General features: G+C 43.9%; 2 protein-coding genes across 3 annotated transcripts in view; both read left to right on the top strand.

Annotated features, from left to right (window-relative positions):
- LOC106589959 (calpain-2 catalytic subunit) overlaps positions 1-5217 on the top strand; it is a 43082-nt gene extending 37865 nt beyond the window's left edge. The window contains 5 exon segments of the mRNA XM_014180427.3: positions 1458-1526; positions 2254-2332; positions 3654-3770; positions 4528-4586; positions 4680-5217. Of these exon segments, the coding sequence (XP_014035902.2) occupies positions 1458-1526; positions 2254-2332; positions 3654-3770; positions 4528-4586; positions 4680-4703 (348 nt within the window). The 3' untranslated portion in view covers positions 4704-5217.
- A 182-nt stretch (positions 5218-5399) lies between these two features.
- The window catches only part of LOC106589958 (calpain-1 catalytic subunit), a 49109-nt gene continuing 30197 nt past the window's right edge, over positions 5400-24311 (top strand). Inside the window, exons 1-4 of one of the 2 annotated variants that reach the window (XM_014180423.3) lie at positions 5400-5493; positions 18346-18363; positions 19696-19789; positions 23250-23396. In XM_014180423.3, coding sequence (XP_014035898.1) covers positions 19697-19789; positions 23250-23396 — 240 coding nt within the window. In that variant the 5' untranslated portion in view covers positions 5400-5493; positions 18346-18363; position 19696. The remainder of the gene's footprint in view (positions 5494-18345; positions 18364-19695; positions 19790-23249; positions 23397-24311) is intronic. The other variant, XM_014180426.3, reaches the window with a different exon arrangement.

The following is a 24311-nucleotide window of genomic DNA, read 5'->3' as shown; positions in this document are numbered from 1 at the left end:
TTACTACATGCTGTTACTACATGCTGTTACTACATGCTGTTACTACATGCTGTTATTACATGCTGTTACTCCATACTGTTATTACATGCTGTTATTACATACTGTTATTACATGCTGTTATTACATGCTGTTATTACATAGTGTTATTACATGCTGTTATTACATGCTGTTACTACATGCTGTTATTACATGCTGTTACTACATGCTGTTATTACATGCTGTTACTACATGCTGTTACTACATGCTGTTATTACATGCTGTTACTCCATACTGTTATTACATGCTGTTATTACATACTGTTATTACATGCTGTTATTACATGCTGTTATTACATAGTGTTACTACATGCTGTTATTACATGCTGTTATTACATAGTGTTATTATGTTATTACATAGTGTTATGGTGTTCAACCTTCCCAAGTTCTCTCACGTCACCCCGCTCCTCCGCTCTCTCCACTGGCTTCCAGTTGAAGCTCGCATCCGCTACAAGACCATGGTGATTGCCTACGGAGCTGTGAGGGGAACGGCACCTCCGTACCTTCAGGCTCTGATCAGGCCCTACACCCAAACAAGGGCACTGCGTTCATCCACCACTGGCCTGCTGGCCCCCCTACCTCTGAGGAAGCACAGTTCCCGCTCAGCCCAGTCAAAACTGTTCGCTGCTCTGGCACCCCAATGGTGGAACAAGCTCCCTCACGACGCCAGGACAGCGGAGTCAATCACCACCTTCCGGAGACACCTGAAACCCCACCTCTTTAAGGAATACCTAGGATAGGATAAAGTAATCCTTCTAACCCCCCCCTTAAAAGATTTAGATGCACTATTGTAGAGTGGTTGTTCCACTGGATATCATAAGGTGAATGCACCAATTTGTAAGTCGCTCTGGATAAGAGCGTCTGCTAAATGACTTAAATGTAATGTAAATGTTATTACATAGTGTTATTACATAGTGTTATTACATAGTGTTATTACATGCTGTTACTACATAGTGTTATTACATACTGTTACTACATGCTGTTATTACATGCTGTTATTACATGCTGTTACTACATACTGTTACTACATGCTGTTATTACATGCTGTTACTCCATGCTGTTACTAGGCATGCTGTTACTACATGCTGTTATTACATGCTGTTATTACATGCTGTTATTACATAGTGTTATTACATGCTGTTATTACATAGTGTTATTACATACTGTTACTACATGCTGTTATTACATGCTGTTATTACATGCTGTTATTACATAGTGTTATTACATGCTGTTATTACATAGTGTTATTACATACTGCGTCTCTGTGGTATTCTGACTTGACATCTGCACTCTGTGACATCAATGAATAAGTTCCAGAAAAGTCTTGAGTTCTGAAGTGTCATCTCAGTCTTTAGTTTTGAATATTGTAGTTTGTTGGGCATGATGTGTCCAGACACTTGTTTAACCTTAACTGTTAAGCAGGACAGCGGTAACGGCAAACTGGGTCTGGGAGAATTTGCAACACTGTGGAAGAAGATTCAGAAATACCTGGTGAGGTTCTAGTGTTTGTGTTACTGCTGTGATAGCTCTGGTCCGGGGTGTTACATAGGTTCAGCGTCAGCAAGCTGCGCATAACGCCTTGGACCAGAGCTACTGCAGTACTATCTCTGTTGTGTTAAGATTGGACAGCCTACAAGTGTTTACCTAGTGTAGTGTGTGTTTTACACAGTACAATCTCTTTAACATTTCCCTGTTCCCCCTCTGTCCCTCCCTCCCTCTCTCTTTCCCTCTCTCTCCCTCCCCCTCTCTCCCTCTTTTCCCCTCTCTCCCCCTCTCTCTCTCCCTCCCTCTTTCTCCCTCTCTCCCTCCCTCCCTCCCTCCCTCTTCCCCCCTCTCTCTCCCCCTCTCTCCCTCTTTTCCCCTCTCTCCCCCTCTCTCTCTCCCTCCCTCTTTCTCCTCTCTCCTCCCTCCCTCCCTCCCTCTTCCCCCCTCTCTCTCTCTCTCTCTCTCTCTCTCTCTCTCCTCCCTCCCTCCCTCTCCCCTCTCTCCCCCTCTCTCTCTCCCTCCCTCTTTCTCCCTCTTTCCCTCCCTCACTCTCCCTCTTTCCCCCTCTCCCTCCCTCCCCCTCTCTCCCTCCCTCTTCCCCCCTCTCCCTCCCCCTCTCTCCCTCTTTTCCCCTCTCTCTCCCTCCCTCCTTCTCTCTCTCCCTCCCTCCCTGCCTCCCTCTTTCCCTCCCTCCCTCTTTCCCTCCCTCTCTCTCCCTCCCTCCCTCACCCAGTCCATCTATAAGAGCAATGACATGGATGGTTCTGGCTGTATGAGCACACCAGAGATGAGGATGGCCTTGAACAAAGCAGGTTTGTGGACATGAAATAAACCTAATTTACACCAGTGTATGGATATGGGTTCAATACTCAGGAATCAATAGTGTATGCACAGTCTACTGTTAGTCACTTTGGATAAAAGCTAAGTGGCATACATTATACTCTATATTATATCCAGTACCAGTCTAAAGTTTGGACATACCTACTCATTCAAGGGTTTTTCTTTCTTTTTTACTATTTTCTACATTGTAGAATAATAGTGAAGACATCAAAACTATTAAATAACACATATGGAATCATGTAGTTACCAAAAAAGAGTTAAATAAATCAAAATGTATTTTACATTTGAGTTTCTTCAAAGTAGCCACCCTTTGCCTTGATGACAGCTTTGCACACTCTTGGCATTCTCTCAACTAGCTTCATGAGGTAGTCACCTGGAATGCATTTCAATTAACAGGTGTGCCTTGTTAAAACTTCTTTGGGGTAGGGGGCAGTATTTTCATGTCCGGATGAAAAGCGTGCCCATAGTAAACTGCTTGCTACTCAGGCCCAACAGCTAGAATATGCATATAATTAATATATTCGGATAGAAAACACTCTGAAGTTTCTAAAACTGTTTGAATGATGTCTGTGAGTATAACAGAACTCATGTGGCAGGTGAAAACCTGAGAAAAAATCCAACCAGGAAGTGGGAAATCTGAGGTTTGTAGTTTTTCAAGTGATTGCCTATCCAATATACAGTGTCTATGGGGTCACATTGCACTTCCTAAGGCTTCCACTAGATGTCAACAGTCTGTAGAACATTGTTTCAGGCTTCTACTGTGAATGGGGAGAGAATAAGAGCTGATTGAGTCAGGTGTCTGGCAGTCGGCCATTATTTTAGTTACGCGCGCGGCCAGGAGCACGAGCTCAGTTCTCTTTCCTTTATGAAGACAAAGGAATTGTCCGGTTGGAATATTTTTGAATATTTATGATAAAAACATCCTAAAGATTGATTCTACACATCGTTTGACATGTTTCTACAAACAGTAATATAACTTTTTGGACTTTTCGTCTGGACTTTAGTACGCGCGCCTTCTGCATTTGGAATAGTGAATCTAACGAGCGAACAAAATTGAAGTATTTGGACATAAATATGAACTTTATCGAACAAAACGAACATTTATTGTGGAACTGGGATTCCTGGAAGTGCATTCCGATGAAGATCATCAAAGGTAAGTGAATATTTATAATGCTATTTCTGACTTTGTTGACTCCACAACATGGAGTCTGATGATTTATATTCTGTTTTTAGGGTCTGATGATTTATAATCTGTTTTTAGGCTCTGATGATTTATAATCTATCTTCCGCCAGGTTTCAGCCTGAACAACACTCTCCACCAGGTTTTGGCAGCTCGGTATGGAGAGGCCGACATGACCATTGACTTTGATAACTTCGTGGCTTGCGTCATGCGCCTGGAGATGATGTTCAGTAAGTACAGCGTCTTAATGTCACCATCCTGAATTTGTGTTTCAGCCAAAACGGCAGCACCGCCCCGCCACTTGTGTACCTATAAAGCCGAGTGATGGTCATGGAGTGTAACAGCAGAAAATATTACAGATTGTACATTTTAATGTGTGTTACTTTGGAGGTTTTGTGGCGAGAACCTGTCAGATGAGGATGAGAAGGAAAAGCATTGATGAGATTATCTCCACCCGGCACAGCCAGAAGAGGACTGGCCACCCCTCATAGCCTGGTTCCTCTCTAGGTTTCTAATCTCCACCCAGCACAGCCAGAAGAGGACTGGCCACCCCTCATAGCCTGGTTCCTCTCTAGGTTTCTAATCTCCACCCAGCACAGCCAGAAGAGGACTGGCCACCCCTCATAGCCTGGTTCCTCTCTAGGTTTCTAATCTCCACCCAGCACAACCAGAAGAGGACTGGCCACCCCTCATAGCCTGGTTCCTCTCTAGGTTTCTAATCTCCACCCGGCACAACCAGAAGAGGACTGGCCACCCCTCATAGCCTGGTTCCTCTCTAGGTTTCTTCCTAGATTTTGGCCTTTCTAGGGAGTTTTTCCTAGCCACCGTGCTTCTACACCTGCATTGCTTGCTGTTTGGGGGGTTTTAGGCTGGGTTTCTGTACAGCACTTTGTGATATCAGCTGATGTAAGAAGGGCTATATAAATACATTTGATTTGAGTATCTGTTATAGATGGTTAACACCTCGTTCCTCTCTCAACCTCGCAGAAGTCTTCAAGAAGCTTGACATGGATGACACTGGCTTCATTGAATTGGATTTCTTTCAGGTGAGAACTTTAAATTGTAGTTTGTAATCAAGTCATTATGTTTTTTTGTTTTTCAGTTCTAATATATTGATTGTGTTCTTTTTCTATTTTCAGTGGTTGTCATTTTCCATGATCTAGAAGATGGCAGCACAAGACCGTTCTCTCAAAGACCAGTCCTCCCAAAGACCAGTCCTCCCAAAGACCAGTTCTCCCAAAGACCAGTCCTCCCAAAGACCAGTTCTCCCAAAGACCAGTTCTCCCAAAGACCAGCCCGCCGTTCTCTCAAAGACCAGTTCTCTCAAAGACCAGTTCTCTCAAAGACCTGTTCTCTCAGACCGTTCTCTCAAAGACTGTTCTCCCAAAAACCGTTCTCTCTCCCAGCTACAAATAAACCAAAGTGGCTTTTCGAGATGTTTCTTTTGACACACACTTTATTACGTAACAGAATGTTTTAAAGCTTAATTTTATGTTTTATTTGTTTTATTAGACAAAGCCTATTGAGAACTGCAGATTATAACCTAAACCTACTTTTGTGTTGAAATGTAAGACGACATTTCAATCCTTTTTTTTATGCAGCTTTTTTGTTACTTATAGTTGTGTGTCCTTTTCACCAAAGATATATGTGTTAATAAATAGCATTGTTTTCCCAGTCTCTTGAGCTTTCTGTTTTATTTGGCACTCGTTTCTTTCACTTGGGACAGTCCATGTGCCCCTCCCCCGGCGGACGTGGTTGGGCTTGCCCAGCGCAGCAGCATTGACGGTACGGAACGTGCGCTACTGCTCGGCTGAACCACTACCGTGCACCGTGTTACGTTACACCCCCCCCCCCCCCCCCCCCACCCTGTACTGAGATTTATACGACTGATAAGTAAACTACTAGTCTGGCACATTACTAGGGAAAAACATCAAAGCAGGTGTCTTCAAAGTGGTGAGTGTTACCATCATTGAACGGTTTCTACAGGAAATCTAGTCAGAGAGACTGCATCTTTCCACGCATGGTGAAAGTAGAGGATTTGAATCACCGGTTTGCCGTAGCTCATATCCGTCCTGAAAGATAACATACAGTAGGATCGCAAACATTTTCAACAAATGGTTCTGTAATCGTTACAATGTTAGAAGTTATTGATTTTCGGTCTAACACAATTTCATAACCTGCCATGTCAACTAGGATATGCATTGTGCAATAAGCCAGAAGTGAACCTTTTTACGCGACAGTTCCAGAGTGTAGTAACAGAGCTATCGTCTCAATATTTCACTACGTTGAAACAAAATGACACCCAGGGGAATGTATTAAAAGTCAATACTTCATTGTTTATTTTGCAAAAATACAAGGCCTACACATTTTGCACATCAATCAGCACATGTAATGTTGCTCTGGGGGGGGGAAAAAATCTATTTATTTTGGTTATATACCTGAAACCTGAATGAGGGGCCCACTGGGGTATAAGGCGCATAGTTGTACGGATGAGAGGCTAATTTCAGAGTTGTTTTTGGGGGCATTGTTGAAGTAGATTCCGGGACCAGGAAGGAGGCTTTATGGATGGCATCACTCCAGGACTGCCTGAATCAGCTGTTCTCTGGAGAGAAAACTCTGTTCATCCAATAACCCGAGAGCCTCACAAGCTCATCTGATCTGCTGGCTAGAGGGACATTCCTGCACCAACTCACACACACTGGACAGAGGGAAAAAGGGGTTTTCCTTTTTAAAACACTACCCCGAGGGATGCTTCTTTTAACACACACAGAAACACTCTCTAGTGCTGACTGATTAGTGCTTTTTGAGGTCGGTTCAGTTTCGGGTTCGATTGTAAAACTAATAATCACGGTTTTCGATTTTGGTTTCCATAATTGTTTTAGACATTTAATACACTATGCATTAAGCATTGTGTTTGTTGAATGCTGTAACAACAGAATAAAACAACGAATAACAGGCCCATGATGGTAGTGACTCATTACTGCTGATCATTTATTAACCATCAGTTATTCACATTACCTTCATTTAATCAAATATTGAAGTTGTTGTGTATATTAGTTTTATGTGATGACTTTATTATTTCCTTCCAAGTCATCATCTCATCTCTATAGAGCTGCTGCTGTCTGACAAAAAATAATATTTTAGTAGTCCTTCAAAGTAAATAAGACATACTCTCATGACAGCTGAATCTATCAATCACTTCATGTATTTTCAGCGTCGCGTAGCAACTGCTTTCTCTCCGTTTTTCTTCGCGTCGGGTTTCCGCCACTTTCCGATTCGCCAAATGACTTGCTGTTTTGGGGGTTTTAGGCTGGGTTTCTGTACAGCACTTTGATATGTAAGAAGGGCTTTTATAAATACATTTGATTTGATGTGAGTACGCAGAACGATGCGCAGGCGGATTGTAGGAAGGTGAGCGGAGCGACAGAGAGAGAGAAAAAGTTCCGCTCTGCTCTGCTTTATGCAAATTATACGCGGCCACCGCTGCCGTTAACCAATCAGGTGAGGAGCTACAAAATGTTCCGTTCATGAAACATAGTTCCGCTTGTCATTAGTTCCGGGCAAGCGCAAACAAACAATATGGAGGACAGCCAATCTTAGGTGTGTCTGGTTTTCCAATTCTACATGATTTTGCTTTGCTAGAATACAGAGACAAAATCATAAGGTCAGTGGCATGGAGGAGGATTGCAGATATTGTTGGTGGTGGTGGGTTGAAGAGAGATTTGCACAACAATGTTTGCTTGTGCTGCTAGCTATGAACATCAAGTAACCCAAACCTCAGAACTGTGTTTACATTTTTCCCACCAAACGATAGAAATCACCAGTAACACACATTATACATGATACACTAAGCATGGCTTTCCCATGTAATATGCTACCAATTGGATTATAGCATTTTTAACAGGATGATTATCATATAGTTTATGGCTCTTTCATTATACTGGTGTCATGGAGTTGATGATTATACATTGTAGTCATTCAGTCACTTATCCAGAGCAACTTACATTTCATTTCATGCATCTTTTTTTTTTTTGTACTGGCCCCCCACGGGAATCAAACCCACAACCCTGGCGTTGCAAACACCATGCTCTACCAACTGAGCCAGCTCACAGCTCACTTCCTATAAGATGCATAGGCCTAGACGCACATCAGTGGGTACTTGTGGTAAAGGAAATTGTGGCTTTGACTTACTAACATTCTGCAAACATTCAAATCTCTTTCTACCCACCATCAATACCAACTACTCTTACAATCCTATTCCATGCCACTGACCTTCTCATTTTGTCTCTCATTCTCGGGAAAATAAACAAGGTAGAATTAAAACACATGATTTTACTTTTTGATATACGGTACCCTGCAACCAGCAGCATACCACCCAGCATACCACTCCTGACTTGCCTCTGAAGCTAAGCAGGGTTGGTCCTAGTCAGTCCTTGGATGGGAGACCGGATGCTGCTGGAAGTGGTGTTGGAGGGCCAGTAGGAAGCACTCTTTCCTCTGGTCTAATATATATATATATATATGTCCCAATGACCCAGGGCAGTGATTGGGGACATTGCTCTGTGTAGGGAGTGGTCTTTCAGATGGGATGGTAAGCTGGTGTACTGACTCTCTGTGGTCACTAAAGATCCCATGGCACTTGTCTTAAGAGTAGAGGTGTTAACCTGGGTGTCCTGGCTAAATTCCCAATCTGACCATTATCCCAAGCTTCCAATTTGCTCATCCCCCCTCCTCTGTAACTATTCCCCAGGTCATTCCTGTAAATGAGAATGTGTTCTCAGTCAACTTACCTGGTACAATAAGGGTTAAATATATATTTTAAAAAAAACTAGAATACAAGAGTTAGATTTTCACTAAACAATTTAATGTCAGGAAAATCTGGTTTATGGTTAATCTCATATACATTGATTGCACATGCCCATTAAACCAGTTATACCGTCATACAGTAGTTAACAATTAAAACAAGTTTAAACACTTCAATGAATGTACAAATAATCTAACGTGTTTGTAAATGTTAAACCTCTTAGTAAGTAGTCTATTATTACTAAAACATCATTTACAATGAATGTACAAATAATCTAACGTGTTTGTAAATGTTAAACCTCTTAGTAAGTAGTCTATTATTACTAAAACATAATTTACAATGAATGTACAAATAATCTAACTTGTTTGTAAATGTTAAACCTCTTAGTAAGTAGTCTATTATTACTAAAACATCATTTCAGGTGAACAAACAAAGTCCATACCAAAGGTGACCAACCTCACTCTTGTTCCTAATCTACTGGGTGACCAACCTCACTCTTGTTCCTAATCTACTGGGTGACCAACCTCACTCTTGTTCCTAATCTACTGGTGACCAACCTCACTCTAGTTCCTAATCTACTGGGTGACCAACCTCACTCTTGTTCCTAATCTACTGGGTGACCAACCTCACTCTTGTTCCTGATCTACTGGGTGACCAACCTCACTCTTGTTCCTGATCTACTGGGTGACCAACCTCACTCTTGTTCCTGATCTACTGGGTGACCAACCTCACTCTTGTTCCTGATCTACTGGGTGACCAACCTCACTCTTGTTCCTGATCTACTGGGTGACCAACCTCACTCTTGTTCCTGATCTACTGGTGACCAACCTCACTCTTGTTCCTGATCTACTGGGTGACCAACCTCACTCTTGTTCCTGATCTACTGGGTGACCAACCTCACTCTTGTTCCTAATCTACTGGGTGACCAACCTCACTCTTGTTCCTGATCTACTGGGTGACCAACCTCACTCTTGTTCCTGATCTACTGGGTGACCAACCTCACTCTTGTTCCTGATCTACTGGGTGACCAACCTCACTCTTGTTCCTAATCTACTGGGTGACCAACCTCACTCTTGTTCCTGATCTACTGGGTGACCAACCTCACTCTTGTTCCTGATCTACTGGGTGACCAACCTCACTCTTGTTCCTGATCTACTGGGTGACCAACCTCACTCTTGTTCCTGATCTACTGGGTGACCAACCTCACTCTTGTTCCTGATCTACTGGGTGACCAACCTCACTCTTGTTCCTGATCTACTGGGTGACCAACCTCACTCTTGTTCCTGATCTACTGGGTGACCAACCTCACTCTTGTTCCTAATCTACTGGGTGACCAACCTCACTCTTGTTCCTAATCTACTGGGTGACCAACCTCACTCTTGTTCCTGATCTACTGGGTGACCAACCTCACTCTTGTTCCTGATCTACTGGGTGACCAACCTCACTCTTGTTCCTGATCTACTGGGTGACCAACCTCACTCTTGTTCCTGATCTACTGGGTGACCAACCTCACTCTTGTTCCTGATCTACTGGGTGACCAACCTCACTCTTGTTCCTGATCTACTGGGTGACCAACCTCACTCTTGTTCCTGATCTACTGGGTGACCAACCTCACTCTTGTTCCTGATCTACTGGGTGACCAACCTCACTCTTGTTCCTGATCTACTGGGTGACCAACCTCACTCTTGTTCCTGATCTACTGGGTGACCAACCTCACTCTTGTTCCTGATCTACTGGGTGACCAACCTCACTCTTGTTCCTGATCTACTGGGTGACCAACCTCACTCTTGTTCCTGATCTACTGGTGACCAACCTCACTCTTGTTCCTGATCTACTGGGTGACCAACCTCACTCTTGTTCCTGATCTACTGGGTGACCAACCTCACTCTTGTTCCTAATCTACTGGGTGACCAACCTCACTCTTGTTCCTGATCTACTGGGTGACCAACCTCACTCTTGTTCCTGATCTACTGGTGACCAACCTCACTCTTGTTCCTGATCTACTGGGTGACCAACCTCACTCTTGTTCCTGATCTACTGGGTGACCAACCTCACTCTTGTTCCTAATCTACTGGGTGACCAACCTCACTCTTGTTCCTAATCTACTGGGTGACCAACCTCACTCTTGTTCCTGATCTACTGGGTGACCAACCTCACTCTTGTTCCTGATCTACTGGGTGACCAACCTCACTCTTGTTCCTGATCTACTGGGTGACCAACCTCACTCTTGTTCCTGATCTACTGGGTGACCAACCTCACTCTTGTTCCTGATCTACTGGGTGACCAACCTCACTCTTGTTCCTGATCTACTGGGTGACCAACCTCACTCTTGTTCCTAATCTACTGGGTGACCAACCTCACTCTTGTTCCTAATCTACTGGGTGACCAACCTCACTCTTGTTCCTGATCTACTGGGTGACCAACCTCACTCTTGTTCCTGATCTACTGGGTGACCAACCTCACTCTTGTTCCTGATCTACTGGGTGACCAACCTCACTCTTGTTCCTGATCTACTGGGTGACCAACCTCACTCTTGTTCCTGATCTACTGGGTGACCAACCTCACTCTTGTTCCTGATCTACTGGGTGACCAACCTCACTCTTGTTCCTGATCTACTGGGTGACCAACCTCACTCTTGTTCCTGATCTACTGGGTGACCAACCTCACTCTTGTTCCTGATCTACTGGGTGACCAACCTCACTCTTGTTCCTGATCTACTGGGTGACCAACCTCACTCTTGTTCCTGATCTACTGGGTGACCAACCTCACTCTTGTTCCTGATCTACTGGGTGACCAACCTCACTCTTGTTCCTGATCTACTGGGTGACCAACCTCACTCTTGTTCCTGATCTACTGGGTGACCAACCTCACTCTTGTTCCTGATCTACTGGTGACCAACCTCACTCTTGTTCCTGATCTACTGGGTGACCAACCTCACTCTTGTTCCTAATCTACTGGGTGAGCAGACTTCTATTCCAGCTCAGCAATAATACACATTATTATCAACTCATTCGGTTTGATTTGTTGAACCAGGTGTGTTAGTGCTGGGCTGGAACAGAAGCCTGCACACCCAGCATACTGTACCTCTAGGAGAAGTGTGGCTCAGTTGGTAGAGCATGGGGTTTGCAACGCCAGGGTTGTGGGTTTGATTCCCACGGGGGACCAGTGCGGAGATTTTTTTTAATGAAATGTATGCATTCACTACTGTAAGTCGCTCTGGATAAGAGCGTCTGCTAAATGACTAAAATGTAAATGTAAAAAATGAGAAGGATTGTCCCGCTCCAGTTGTAATACGTTTGTAGCCTGGGGGACTTTTAACCGTTACTGGTCCCTTCTGGGAGTCGAACCCACAACCCTGGCATTGCAAGCGCCATGTGCCATACCATGTTTGGTCGTTAGGCTGTTGGTTGGCCAAGATTGTTTTAGTCGAGCAGTAACAAATATATATGGACCCATCTCAGTGAACTAATCCATTGCGGAGGCCTGGACTAAAGACAATTTATGCTTGATCTGGGAAATGTGGACGGAGGCTCCATATGGAGGGTGTGATGCAATTGCGGAGCCTCCAGAGACATGCAGAGGCCAAATCGAGCCCCGTACCACATGGCCTCTCAAATGTTGTAACGATGTAGCTCCATTGGTTGACGGTAGGTGGGGGCGGTACATCCTGTAGAACTCCACTTCCTTGACAACAGCTCTGCACTGCGCCGCGAAGCCCAAGTCAACCACTGCTTCTTATCTCTTGCGCAAATAGTCTACAGCTGTGTCTGTCCCGAGCTCACTGACGCGGGGAAACGCTGATGGCCCAGAATATTTTATACAATGTTGCAAGTTTGCTAGCACCAGCTTCAGGCTGGACACAAGTTAATAGTTGATACAATGTTTCCAGTTCGTTGCAGACAGGCCATGTGTAGCCAATGTGATTTATAGGAGATTTATTTTTCTCAGGATATTTTGTACCTGTAGGCTGCAATGTTTTTATTTGTTGGCTTTATGTAGGCTATTTTTTAACATAATTGGAAATAGAAGTTCGTTTTTAGGTTTGTATCATTTTCATTTAGATTAACTACATGACACTGATTTTGAGATATGAATACGTTATTATAAATTAAATTAAACTATTTCACGAAAATGTGCATATGAAAACCATAACTGGCATGCGGATCGGTAGAAATGGTAAGATAAATTAGCATTCCACATGAGAAAGGTTGCCGACTCCTCGTGTCGCCTCTTACCGGTAACTTCAGAGAGTAATGGCAGAATCTGTGACAGCCAGCAGGAGCAGGAGGAAAACAGTTGGGTCAGGATTTTTTCTTCTGGTTATCTAGATCTCTGGCACCCTCTTGAGGCATTTGTCTCATTTCATCAAACCATAAGCTTAAAGCATCAGACAAGCTCAATGCATATAGTTGGTTTTGTTAAAACACATAGGGTGTGTCTATATATGGAAAAGTGCACATTTGAACATTTCAACCAATCGATTGGTCGAAAGAACAGATTACTTTCGGTCGATCAATATTTTTGGGGGTTGGGGACAGCTCTAATAGATACCCAGTGCTCCTTTTGTGTGTCTTTTACACAGTTATCCTGGAGCTTCCTGCTGGAGCCCACAATATGTGACCGACCGCCTCGATTCCATCTTATGTTGCAAAATGTAATTTTAATTTGTTTTACATTGGATAAAAGTAGAGACTCCGAGCTAGAAAATGGTATATCATACACTACAGTTGAGGAACAATGGGGAAAGTGATTCTGCTTTGAAAGTTGATAAACTTGTAACTCCACTTATGAGAAAATGTGCCTTTGAATGTTTTGGTACACCTACTGGAGAGCCCTTCTTTGTCTACACCACATTCAGCATCGTTCACACCCTCTTAAGCCTTAGGCCCACCCATCTCTTTAAGGATTCACATGTGAGGCCATGTGCTAAACATTCACTATATCAAAGAAAATCTTAAGTTTATCTGTCACACACACAGGATACAGAAGGTGTAAACGGTACACTGAAATGGTTACTTGCATAGTAGCAATATCAAAAACAGAAAGTCTCCAGATAAAAATATTTTATAAATATTTGATCATTATTAGATGACGCTTACCAAGACAAATGTCTAAATTGATTGGTCATGTGAATGAAATGCTGTAACCACCCCCAGTCATATCTAGCTAAGTGGATGGGTCCCTATTGTCTAGACATGTTCATGAAATACTATAGATGGCCGTAATCACCCCCCAGACAAACCTGGCTAATTTGATGGGTCATGTAATAAATCGGCCGAAGTGGAGTATTTTGTTTAGACATGTAGCTAGCCAGGTAGCTAGGTATCTAGCTAAACAATGAACCGGCATAACCCCAACTCATACTACTACCAATACAAACTGATTGTCATAGCTGTAGTATGAATCTGCAGGTATAGCTAAAGCTAACCAACTAGGTTCAATGATAGCTAGCTAGCATTAGGCTATAACTAGCGATGCAAATGGATTTCTGATTAAAATAATATTACTACACAGATCATACACGTAATGTTAGGTAGCGAGCCAGCAAGCTAACGTTTTGTAATAAAAATTATTTTCTGATCAAATTAGAAACGTATATCTGTAAAATGTAGCTAGACTCTTACCGGTAAACATGGAGGAACGCTTCACACAGACTGGAACCATTTAACTCTGTTTTGTTTGTAGCTACATCTTGTTTGATCAGCGTTGTGTCAAAGACACTCTGGTTCACGCTGACCGTGGCGTGTGCTGAAAGCAGGGGTTCGGCACAGAGTAAGGACAAACTATAGATACTAGGGCTGACCCCAATTAGTCTACTCGTCAATTGTTTGGTCGTTAGGCTGTTGGTCGGCCGAGATTGTTTTAGTCGAGCGGTAACAACTGATTTGTCGATAGCTCCTGCTAAATTCAGGGCATCAATGTCGTTGACAAAAGTATAAAAACTTTTGTAGTTGTCGATGGCTAACGTTATATCTTTCAAAAACGGCGCGGTAGAAAGGACTATCAACACACACACTGAACAGCTCACTTTACAGGCAGAAGCATGCTACATGGCAGACCAATCAGAACTCATCTCCCAGCATGTCCAGCCCATCCATTATGTCAGCCAATCATGGCTAGTGGGAAGGTTACTGACTTTTTTCCATGGCTAAACCAACTAGGCTCATAATTAAAATGTTTTATTCGTATTTATGGACAGTATACAAGTTTGCTTTTTCGGCACATGAAAGTTCACATATTCCAGAAATCATTTTTTGACAAAAAAAAAAATCATTTTTATAAAAAATACATGTTGATGTTCCAACGGCGTGAGACATACGTCTAGTTTCCTGAAACGAGTCACATATGTTTTGGCCGTGGAACACCTACGGTGAACCCCCTGAGCCTGTAACTGTTATAATGCTACTCTTCTTCTTCAGCACTTTATTCAACAAGTCATTTAACTAGTTCATGAAATCCAGCAACACTTCTCTTTTGGTTCCACTAGTTAGTGAAAACCAGCAACACTTCTCTTTTGGTTCCACTAGTTAATGAAAACCAGCAACACTTCTCTTTTGGTTCCACTAGTTAATGAAAACCAGCAACACTTCTCTTTTGGTTCCACTAGTTAGTGAAAACCAGCAACACTTCTCTTTTGGTTCCACTAGTTAGTGAAAACCAGCAACACTTCTCTTTTGGTTCCATTAGTTAATGAAAACCAGCAACACTTCTCTTTTGGTTCCACTAGTTAATGAAACCAGCAACACTTCTCTTTTGGTTCCACTAGTTAATGAAAACCAGCAACACTTCTCTTTTGGTTCCACTAGTTAGTGAAAACCAGCAACACTTCTCTTTTGGTTCCATTAGTTAATGAAAACCAGCAACACTTCTCTTTTGGTTCCACTAGTTAATGAAAACCAGCAACACTTCTCTTTTGGTTCCACTAGTTAATGAAAACCAGCAACACTTCTCTTTTGGTTCCACTAGTTAGTGAAAACCAGCAACACTTCTCTTTTGGTTCCACGAGTTAATGAAAACCAGCAACACTTCTCTTTTGGTTCCACTAGTTAATGAAAACCAGCAACACTTCTTTTTTGGTTCCACTAGTTAATGAAAACCAGTAACACTTCTCTTTTGGTTCCACTAGTTAATGAAAACCAGCAACACTTCTTTTTTGGTTCCACGAGTTAATGAAAACCAGCAACACTTCTCTTTTGGTTCCACTAGTTAATGAAAACCAGCAACACTTCTTTTTTGGTTCCACGAGTTAATGAAAACCAGCAACACCTCTCTTTTGGTTCCACGAGTTAATGAAAACCAGCAACACCTCTCTTTTGGTTCCACGAGTTAATGAAAACCAGCAACACTTCTCTTTTGGTTCCACTAGTTAATGAAAACCAGCAACACTTCTCTTTTGGTTCCACTAGTTAATGAAAACCAGTAACACCTCTCTTTTGGTTCCACTAGTTAATAAAAACCAGCAACACTTCTCTTTTGGTTCCACTAGTTAATAAAAACCAGCAACACCTCTCTTTTGGTTCCACTAGTTAATGAAAACCAGCAACACTTCTCTTTTGGTTCCACTAGTTAATGAAAACCAGCAACACTTGTCTTTTGGTTCCACTAGTTAATGAAAACCAGTAACACCTCTCTTTTGGTTCCACTAGTTAATGAAAACCAGTAACACCTCTCTTTTGGTTCCACTAGTTAATGAAAACCAGTAACACTTCTCTTTTGGTTCCACTAGTTAATGAAAACCAGCAACACTTGTCTTTTGGTTCCACTAGTATATATATATATATAGTGATTATATATATATAGTGATTATATATATATAGTGATTATATATATATAGTGATTATAATGCACTAGCTTCTAACAATAACAATCCAGTTCCGTTCTTACTTTACCCCAGAAGTCTTTCTAACTTCTAATACATCAATCAGCTCCTGATCTACAGTATCTTCCTGAAGATCTCCGCTCCGTTCCGCTTTCCCTATCTTTTACATTGGGTTTTATACCCCTTCATTGCCAAGACCATGCCTCCTTTGACTACAGCCTTTGACTACAGCCTTTGACTACAGCCTCCCTCTTACACGTGACATTTAAGCAAAGTTCCAAAACACATTGTCTCATTTAGATGTGATGTCATCTGCTTCATGGTCATCAGGAAACTCTACCAACTCCCTCCCGGGGACGAGACTGGGGTGTCGCCAAATAAGATTAACCTCCGCCCTTCTGTCTGGGTTCTGCTGCTCCACAGCTGTTTGTGGTTGAGGACTCTTCCTTAAGCGGGCGTGCAATGGATTATGGTCATTGTAGTTAATTACCACATTGTCTGCACTAAACTATGTAGAATATTGGCCTGTTGGAAACTACAACTCCCTACTGCATCGCACAGTTAAGGTTTGATCTGATTTATCTCTAGAGAAACTACAACTCCCTACTACATCGCACAATTCAGGTTTGATCTGATTTATCTCTAGAGAAACTACAACTCCCTACTACATCGCACAGTTCAGGTTTGATCTGATTTATCTCTAGAGAAACTACAACTCCCTACTACATCAGGTTCTACTAAGCTATATGGAATGTTCTTATAACTGAGCGATATCAGAAAGATCTGGAAAATAAAAATAAATTATTCTTCATATTAGTTTGATGCACAAACTGTGCGGTAGCTACAGACAATTTTGGGATGTTTCATGGTCTGACAAACTCTCTCTCTCTCTTTCTCTCTCTCTTCTATTTCTTTCTTTCTCTCTTTCTTTATCTCTCTCTCTCTTTCTCTCACCCCCCCACTTTGTTAAATGTTTATTACATTTGCTATTCATGGTCAAGGTCAAATCACAAGAAACAGTTCTGTCTCCTTAAATGGAGAGAAATAGAGAGAGAGAGAGAGAGGGGCAATAAAGAGAGAAAGAAAGACAGAGAGAGAGAGAAATACAATCTGTATTGTTCTTCTTCCATGCTGTTCTCCCACACAGAATGAGGACTTCACATTGCCTAACACAGTACAGATGTCCCGATGAAACTTTCTCTAGTACTCTGGGACAACCCTTGGCCTTGGTGCCAGACCTTGTTCAGAGAGAGCAAGAGAGGTGTGAGGGGAGAGAGAGAGGGGAGGGAAGAGGGAGAGAACATGAGAGAGAGAGAGGGGAGGGGGAGAGAGAGGGAACATGAGAGAGAGAGGGGAGGGGAGAGAGAGAGAGCGAGGGGAGGGGAGAGAGAGAGAACATGAGAGAGGGAGGGGAGAGCGAGAGAGAGAGGGGAGGGGAGAGAGAGGGAACATGAGAGAGAGAGGGGAGGGGAGAGAGAGAGAGCGAGGGGAGGGGAGAGAGAGAGAACATGAGAGAGAGGGAGGGGAGAGCGAGAGAGAGAGAGGGGAGGGGAGAGAGAGAGAACATGAGAGTGAGAGGGGAGAGAGAGAGAGCGAGGGGAGGGGAGAGAGAGAGAGAGAACATGAGAGAGAGAGGGGAGGGGAGAGAGAGAGCGAGGGGAGAGGGAGAGAACATGAGAGAGAGAGAGGGGAGGGGAGAGAGAGAGAGCGAGGGGAGAGGGAGAGAACATGAGAGAGAGGGGAGGGGGAGAGAGAGAGAACATGAGAGAGAGGGGAGGGGAGAGGGAGAGAGAGAGGGGAGGGCAGAGGGAGAGAACATGGGAGAGAGGGGAGGGGGAGAGAGAGAGAGAACATGAGAGAGAGGGGAGGGCAGAGGGAGAGAACATGGGAGAGAGCAGAGAGAGAATAATGGGGGAGAGAGAGAGAAAGAGAGAGAAGCCTATTCTGAGGGGAGAGAGAAGAGCGTCAAATATTTCTCCACACTACCAACAATCACTCTGCCTATTTATCTTTGATTGTCAGCGCGGATGAATATGTTTTGGTCTAATGTGTTATTTTTCACGGTGCTGCGCTGAAGGTTCTGAAAGCAATAGGCATAACACTGTTTCTAAAGTGCTTACTGTGTGACTTTGGGTTATTGGTTACATACTGTACATTTGTCTTTTCTCCTATTTCTCTGCAGCCTGCTCATAGACTCGAGGTATCAGATTTTCATCTCTCTGTGTGTGTTTTGGGGGGGGCTGGGGCTTGTTAGAGGTGCAGGAGATTGCTGTCTCTGTCTCCCCTTTCCACCCATTCTTTCATACCTCCGTTTTTGGCCTTGTATGCTTCTCTGATCAGTCAGTATTGTTTCCACTATGCTTGTTAAAAAAATGTATTGCTTCATTTTTCATAAACATTTTCTGTAATCCTAATTCTACCATAATCATTTTCTGTAATCCTAATTCTACCATAATCATTTTCTGTAATCCTAATTCTACCATAATCATTTTCTGTAATCCTAATTTTACCATAATCATTTTCTGTCATCCCAATTTTACTATAATCATTTTCTGTCATTCCAATTTTACCATAATCATTTTCTGTCATCCTAAATGTTTTCTCTATCACTATTACATGTATTTATCAGAAACTCAATACACTACATTATACTATTTATAATACTATAATAACTTTAGAAAAGACTCTCAGAAGAAATACAGTAGAGAAGACAGAGTAAAAGTCGGAGACTAATAGCTAACTGATTACACGACAGTGAGTCAGTGTTCAGACGTGTTCTGCAGGAACGGTTATCAGAACTCTGAGCTGTGTTCAATGACTCACTAAAGTAGAATTTCACATTTCTGAACACCATTCTGACTCACTACTACTGGTGAGAAAGGCCAGAGTAGTCGATGATAGATCCAACCCAGGAAGATAAACCCGGAGAATGTATCACAAGCTTAGATCACAGAACCAGAGGTGGGTTCATTGGAAGAAAACCAAAAAAACAGTCAGAAAACGAGTAAAAAACAACAAAAGACGCAACAGAATAGATGGTTGCTATGCTACAGGCTTTGTGTCCGTGTTCCGCTCTGCTGTTAGCTTAGCTCGTTGCTATTTATACCCTGTGCCCTGTGCCAGATCCGGGTTCAAACACTATTCGAATCGTTGAAATACTTGTGAGTTTTTTGCTTTTGGCTTGCCTGGAGCGCCAGGGGGATGAGGTTTGCAGTTGTACACCAACTTCATTGGTTCCATTGCAACAGACAAGCTCAATCAACCCCCGTCTATAAAGTATTTGAAATGACTTTGAATAGTATTTGAACCCAGCTGTGGTCTGCGCTCTGCGACACCAACCTCTTATAAATATATCCCATGTTCCAGTAGGTCAGGAGAGATCTCCACACTCATAGACAGTAGAGCAGACTATTGGTTCCATTGCTACAGGCAAATTCAATGAAGCCCGGCTAAAGTATTGTAAATGATTTGCCTGTGCAGCAGCCACCCAGGCCTCTGACTGTGATTTACAGTATATCGTGTCCTGTGTCAGTATGTCAGGGGGGATTTCTGCTAGCATAGCCACCAGCAGGCTACGAGCCGAGGGGATGGGCTCCAACGACCACGCCGTACCCTTCCTTAACCAGGTCAGTTTGTTTATTTCTGATGCTTTTGAAACTTTGTCTGTATCCCTATCCACTACGTAGTGCACTACTTTAGACCAGGGCCCTATGGAACCCTATCCACTACATAGTGCACTACATTAGACCAGAGCCCTATGGAACCCTATCCACTACATAGTGCACTACTTTAGACCAGAGCCCTATGGGACCCTATCCACTACGTAGTGCACTACTTTAGACCAGAGCCCTATGGGACCCTATCCACTACATAGTGCACTACTTTAGACCAGAGCCCTATGGAACCCTATCCACTACATAGTGCACTACTTTAGACCAGAGCCCTATGGGACCCTATCCACTACATAGTGCACTACTTTAGACCAGAGCCCTATGGCACCCTATCCACTACATAGTGCACTACTTTAGACCAGAGCCCTATGGAACCCTATCCACTACATAGTGCACTACTTTAGACCAGGGCCCTATGGAACCCTATCCACTACATAGTGCACTACTTTAGACCAGAGCCCTATGGAACCCTATCCACTACATAGTGCACTACTTTAGACCAGGGCCCTATGGAACCCTATCCACTACATAGTGCACTACTTTAGACCAGAGCCCTATGGGACCCTATCCACTACGTAGTGCACTACTTTAGACCAGAGCCCTATGGGACCCTATCCACTACATAGTGCACTACTTTAGACCAGAGCCCTATGGAACCCTATCCACTACATAGTGCACTACTTTAGACCAGAGCCCTATGGGACCCTATCCACTACATAGTGCACTACTTTAGACCAGAGCCCTATGGCACCCTATCCACTACATAGTGCACTACTTTAGACCAGAGCCCTATGGAACCCTATCCACTACATAGTGCACTACTTTAGACCAGGGCCCTATGGAACCCTATCCACTACATAGTGCACTACTTTAGACCAGAGCCCTATGGAACCCTATCCACTACATAGTGCACTACTTTAGACCAGGGCCCTATGGAACCCTATCCACTACATAGTGCACTACTTTAGACCAGGGCCCTATGGAACCCTATCCACTACATAGTGCACTACTTTAGACCAGAGCCCTATGGGACCCTATCCACTACATAGTGCACTACTTTAGACCAGAGCCCTATGGGACCCTATCCACTACATAGTGCACTACTTTAGACCAGAGCCCTATGGAACCCTATCCACTACATAGTGCACTACTTTAGACCAGAGCCCTATGGGACCCTATCCACTACATAGTGCACTACTTTAGACCAGAGCCCTATGGAACCCTATCCACTACATAGTGCACTACTTTAGACCAGAACCCTATGGGACCCTATCCACTACATAGTGCACTACTTTAGACCAGAGCCCTATGGGACCCTATCCACTACATAGTGCACTACTTTAGACCAGGGCCCTATGGGACCCTATCCACTACATAGTGCACTACTTTAGACCAGGGCCCTATGGAACCCTATCCACTACATAGTGCACTACTTTAGACCAGGGCCCTATGGGACCCTATCCACTACATAGTGCACTACTTTAGACCAGAGCCCTATGGGACCCTATCCACTACATAGTGCACTACTTTAGACCAGGGCCCTATGGGACCCTATCCACTAAATAGTGCACTACTTTAGACCAGAGCCCTATGGGACCCTATCCACTACATAGTGCACTACTTTAGACCAGAGCCCTATGGAACCCTATCCACTACATAGCGCACTTCTTTAGACCAGAACCCTATGGGACCCTATCCACTACATAGTGCACTACTTTAGACCAGAGCCCTATGGGACCCTATCCACTACATAGTGCACTACTTTAGACCAGGGCCCTATGGGACCCTATCCACTACATAGTGCACTACTTTAGACCAGGGCCCTATGGAACCCTATCCACTACATAGTGCACTACTTTAGACCAGGGCCCTATGGGACCCTATCCACTACATCGTGCACTACTTTAGACCAGAGCCCTATGGGACCCTATCCACTACATAGTGCACTACTTTAGACCAGGGCCCTATGGGACCCTATCCACTACATAGTGCACTACTTTAGACCAGGGCCCTATGGAACCCTATCCACTACATAGTGCACTACTTTAGACCAGGGCCCTATGGGACCCTATCCACTACATCGTGCACTACTTTAGACCAGAGCCCTATGGGACCCTATCCACTACATAGTGCACTACTTTAGACCAGAGCCCTATGGGACCCTATCCACTACATAGTGCACTACTTTAGACCAGGGCCCTATGGGACCCTATCCACTACATAGTGCACTACTTTAGACCAGAGCCCTATGGAACCCTATCCACTACATAGTGCACTACTTTAGACCAGAGCCCTATGGAACCCTATCCACTACATAGTGCACTACTTTAGACCAGAGCCCTATGGGACCCTATCCACTACATAGTGCACTACTTTAGACCAGAGCCCTATGGAACCCTATCCACTACATAGTGCACTACTTTAGACCAGAGCCCTATGGGACCCTATCCACTACATAGTGCACTACTTTAGACCAGAGCCCTATGGGACCCTATCCACTACATAGTGCACTACTTTAGACCAGAGCCCTATGGAACCCTATCCACTACATAGTGCACTACTTTAGACCAGAGCCCTATGGGACCCTATCCACTACATAGTGCACTACTTTAGACCAGGGCCCTATGGAACCCTATCCACTACATAGTGCACTACTTTAGACCAGGGCCCTATGGGACCCTATCCACTACATAGTGCACTACTTTAGACCAGGGCCCTATAGAACCCTATCCACTACATAGTGCACTACTTTAGACCAGAGCCCTATGGAACCCTATCCACTACATAGTGCACTACTTTAGACCAGAGCCCTATGGGACCCTATCCACTACATAGTGCACTACTTTAGACCAGAGCCCTATGGAACCCTATCCCCTACATAGGTGTACTACTTTAGACCAGGGCCCTATGGGACCCTATCCACTACATAGTGCACTACTTTAGACCAGGGCCCTATGGAACCCGATCCACTACATAGTGCACTACTTTAGACCAGGGCCCTATGGGACCCTATCCACTACATAGTGCACTACTTTAGACCAGAGCCCTATGGAACCCTATCCACTACATAGTGCACTACTTTAGACCAGAGCCCTATGGAACCCTATCCACTACATAGTGTACTACTTTATACCAGGGCCCTATGGAACCCTATCCACTACATAGTGCACTACTTTAGACCAGGGCCCATTAGTTACAAACAGACTCTTGTCTATTATCATTAGATATTATTTGTTTTATCATCGAGGACCACTTTGGGGAGAAAAAATAAGAACATTTCAATAATTCAAGATTGATTTAATGCTTTTGAGATGACTGAGAGGTTCCTTCCTGTTCATTCACATCTTGTTGCTGTATCTATGGATGAATGTGTTATTTTAATTTTAATGAAATGATTTGAATTGACTTCCACCAGAACTATGAGGCTCTGAGGCAGGAGTGTCTGGAGACAGGCTGTTTGTTCCAGGATCCCTCCTTCCTAGCCGAGCCTCCCTCTCTGGGCTTCAAGGAACTGGCCCCCTACTCCGCCAAGACCAGGGACGTGGAATGGATGAGACCCACGGTGAGGAGGGGGATAAAGAGAGAGAGAGAGAGAGAGAGAGAGAGAGAGGAGTGGGTCTGTGTGTCTTAGTTAAATACTAACACGTAGTTTCGGGCAGTTCATTCAGAATGTGTTGTTGGTTTGAGAGCTGATGTTAGCTGCACATGGAATGGATGACACCCACGGTGAGGAGGGGGATAAAGAGAGAGAGAGAGAGAGAGATGGTTGAAGTCTGTGTGTCATTTTCATAGTACCAGGGTAGTACCAGGGTAGTACCAGGGTAGTTCAGGGTAGTACCAGGGTAGTACCAGGGTAGTTCAGGGTAGTTCAGGGTAGTACAAGGGTAGTACCAGGGTAGTTAAGGGTAGTACCAGGGTAGTTCAGGGTAGTTCAGGGTAGTACCAGGGTAGTTCAGGGTAGTTCAGGGTAGTACCAGGGTAGTTCAGGGTAGTACCAGGGTAGTTCAGGGTAGTTCAGGGTAGTTCAGGGTAGTACCAGGGTAGTTCAGGGTAGTACCAGGGTAGTACCAGGGTAGTTCAGGGTAGTTCAGGGTAGTACCAGGGTAGTTAAGGGTAGTTCAGGGTAGTACCAGGGTAGTTCAGGGTAGAACCAGGGTATGTCAGGGTAGTACCAGGGTAGTTCAGGGTAGTTCAGGGTAGTACCAGGGTAGTTCAGGGTAGTACCAGGGTAGTACCAGGGTAGTTCAGGGTAGTTCAGGGTAGTACCAGGGTAGTTAAGGGTAGTTCAGGGTAGTACCAGGATATGTCAGGGTAGTTCAGGGTAGTACCAGGGTATGTCAGGGTAGTACCAGGGTAGTTCAGGGTAGTTCAGGGTAGTACCAGGGTAGGTCAGGGTAGTACCAGGGTAGTTCAGGGTACGACCAGGGTATGTCAGGGTAGTACCAGGGTAGTTCAGGGTAGTACCAGGGTATTTCAG

Source organism: Salmo salar, chromosome 28, assembly GCF_965601325.2.
Source record: "Salmo salar chromosome 28, fSalSal1, whole genome shotgun sequence".
NCBI classification, from domain to species: Eukaryota; Metazoa; Chordata; class Actinopteri; order Salmoniformes; family Salmonidae; genus Salmo; species Salmo salar.
The sequence above is the reverse complement of the archived record's forward strand: the minus strand, read 5'-3'. Positions and strand labels throughout refer to the sequence as shown.